Raw genomic sequence first — 2,541 nt, forward strand, 5'->3', positions numbered from 1 at the left:
TGTGACTGGCCGAAGGTCACCCAGCTGGATTCAAACGGAGGAGTGGGGAATTAAACCCAGTTCTCCAGATTAGAGTCCCACTGCTCTTAACGACTACACTAAACTGTGGTTAAAATGTTTTAAGTCTCCTTTCTCTGCTGAGCAGATTTTTCCAAGCATATTAGCACTGCATCCTTGAATGGTAAGGTCTTATAAGATCATTTGGGTTTGCCGTGGGTCCGACTACCTGAATTTATAGTGGAATCCTATGGTGTTCCCCACCTTGTGGAATTACCTGCTTGAGGATGTCAGGAAGGCTCCTGTGTTTCTGTCATTTTGCAGAATATACAAAACAGAAATGTTCAGGAGAGCAGTTTGACCATAATTTAGCTATATTATAACAGCATGGTATAGAAAGACATTTTTTACAAAAGGGACTGTTAACTATACCACTGCATAGGATTGTATTATCTGTTTTCTGTCTGTATTATCCTGCTCTCAATGCATTGTTTTCTACTTATGTATTATGATTTTCTTCATTGTTTAACATTTCATGTTTAATACTCTACAATTTGTGTCAGATTTCTGTAATCCTAGTCCTATTACATTGCTTACGAGACATCTCATTCTTTTGAATCCATTGATTTATACTGTATAATCTCCCTTGAGACTTAGGGCCAAGCTACAAGTGATAAATTACACTTGAATGGCAAGTGAACAGACGCACGTGTATTCCTCCCTCTTCACTTGCGCTCTACTTGCACTCCACTTGATCACTACCTGATCAAGTGGAGTGCACTACGTGATCGAGTGGAGTGCAAGTGGAGCGTAAGTGAACAGGGAGGAATACACGTGCGTCTGTTCACTTGCCATTCAAGTGTAATTTGTCACTTGTAGTTTGGCCCTCAGAGAGAAAGGCAGACTATAAAGATAGTAAATATAAAAAGTTAAAAAATTAAGCAGTAGTCTCAGCCTTGTTGAAGTGGACATTTGAAGGGTGTAGAGTACATTATTGGTTAAAGTAATACAGGAATAAACCATTATTGTTTGGAACACTAGCCCAAAACTGGAAATGAGTTTTTTTAAAAACCTTTTCTGAAATTTTTCATGATTTCATTGGCATTTTTTTCAGGAATATCCCTTACGGTACCAATTAGACGATCTCTATCGCTCAACTACCATGCTGGCAGAAAGTATCCTGACAGGCATTGCGTACAAAGAGGAAATATATAAATCCCACAAATGCCAGGTACTAAAAGGAGTTGGAGAAGATGCCTGGGGAAACCCGCACACAGGTGTAAATTGCAACAGCCGTTCAAAATGTGAGAAGCACATGGCTAAGAAGATTCAGGAAACCTGTGAAATTGCCATTGATAAAGAGGTTTGTCTGGGGAGTTCTGCACAAAAGTCATCTATGAATGGATATGGCGACAATCCTCTTTTAGCTTCTCAGTCAGCTCCTCTGTGTATACCAAGAAGGGAGCCGCACTGTGAGAAAGAGTTGGATTTGTATAGATCTTGGTCGAGCCAGAGTCTTTATCAGCAGTATCCTGATCTGTATATCGGAGGAGATCACATTGCTGACCATAGATGTGATTCAGGTTGCATAATGGACCAGGCCTATGACGACCTGACCAACGGTCCCATCTTGTTTTCAGAAGATATCCCGTTAGGCCAATCACCTCTCACAGAGCCTTTGCAGAAATGCAAGGCTGCAAAACTCTGGACAGGAGACGAAGTTGCGGAGCGGAGCATAACTCTCCACAGGCAGCCCCTTTCCAACTCCATGATCAACAACTACATGGAGAAGAAGGTTCAGGAACTATATAAACAGTTTCTGGACGAAAAGCTGACCAGGTGCAATTCTATCACACATGTCCTGACGTCAAATTTGCTTTGTCACATCGGTGAGGTGAGCCGCCAGCTATCCTGTGAACAACAGGTGGAAGCAGTGACTGCCAGAAAAACTCTCTTCCATTCTCTAGCTGTGTTTGGCTTGCAAGACACCAGCGATCGGAACAGCTGTGAATGTAGCACCCCAAACTTGCAAATCTCAGAACTGCCTTGTAAAATGAGCCACTCTGTGATGCAGCATGCATCATGACTGAAATAATTGCTTAGTAAAATACTAAAATGAGCCTTTGCCCGTGTCTAAAACTAAGCTTCAACTAGCCAAGAGAAAGATGCATCTCTCTCCTGGGAAGCCGAAAGCAGTTAGTCTTTAGACCTGTCAAACAGATAAGTTCTTTGAACCAGCTGTTTGTCAGTACATGTATTTATATAGGGTTCAATATTGCTTTGGAACTCCTTATCAAACACACAGACACCAGTCTAGAGTTTATTTCACTTTATTGAAAATACACCCTAGTTTTTTAATGAAGCAAGTAATCAAAATATAAATGGCTATTAATCTAAATCCTATAAAAACAGAACACAGAAAGGCAATAAGAAATAAGTTTACTAACATTTCTTAATAAATCCTAAGTTTAACATGCTCAAAGTTTCTATGAAATACATAGGTAGAATAAGTTCTCACCTAGATTCTCCCAAGAGATCTCATCC

At 40.4% G+C, this 2,541-nt stretch overlaps 1 protein-coding gene across 1 annotated transcript; it reads left to right on the forward strand.

The window, feature by feature from the left end:
• The first annotated feature begins 1,159 nt into the window (after positions 1 to 1,159).
• Positions 1,160 to 2,083, forward strand: LOC129340915 (TLR adapter interacting with SLC15A4 on the lysosome-like). The gene has a single exon (XM_054995812.1). It carries the CDS (start codon positions 1,160 to 1,162, stop codon positions 2,081 to 2,083), a length of 924 nt encoding a protein of 307 aa, XP_054851787.1.
• Positions 2,084 to 2,541: the final 458 nt, after the last annotated feature.

The sequence above is a fragment of the Eublepharis macularius genome, chromosome 13 (assembly GCF_028583425.1).
Source record: "Eublepharis macularius isolate TG4126 chromosome 13, MPM_Emac_v1.0, whole genome shotgun sequence".
Taxonomy (NCBI): Eukaryota; Metazoa; Chordata; class Lepidosauria; order Squamata; family Eublepharidae; genus Eublepharis; species Eublepharis macularius.

What these genes read in the sequence shown, in the direction of transcription:
- LOC129340915 (XM_054995812.1), top strand. Translation starts at nt 1,160, where the DNA reads ATGCTGGCAGAAAGTATCCTGACAGGCATTGCGTACAAAGAGGAAATA.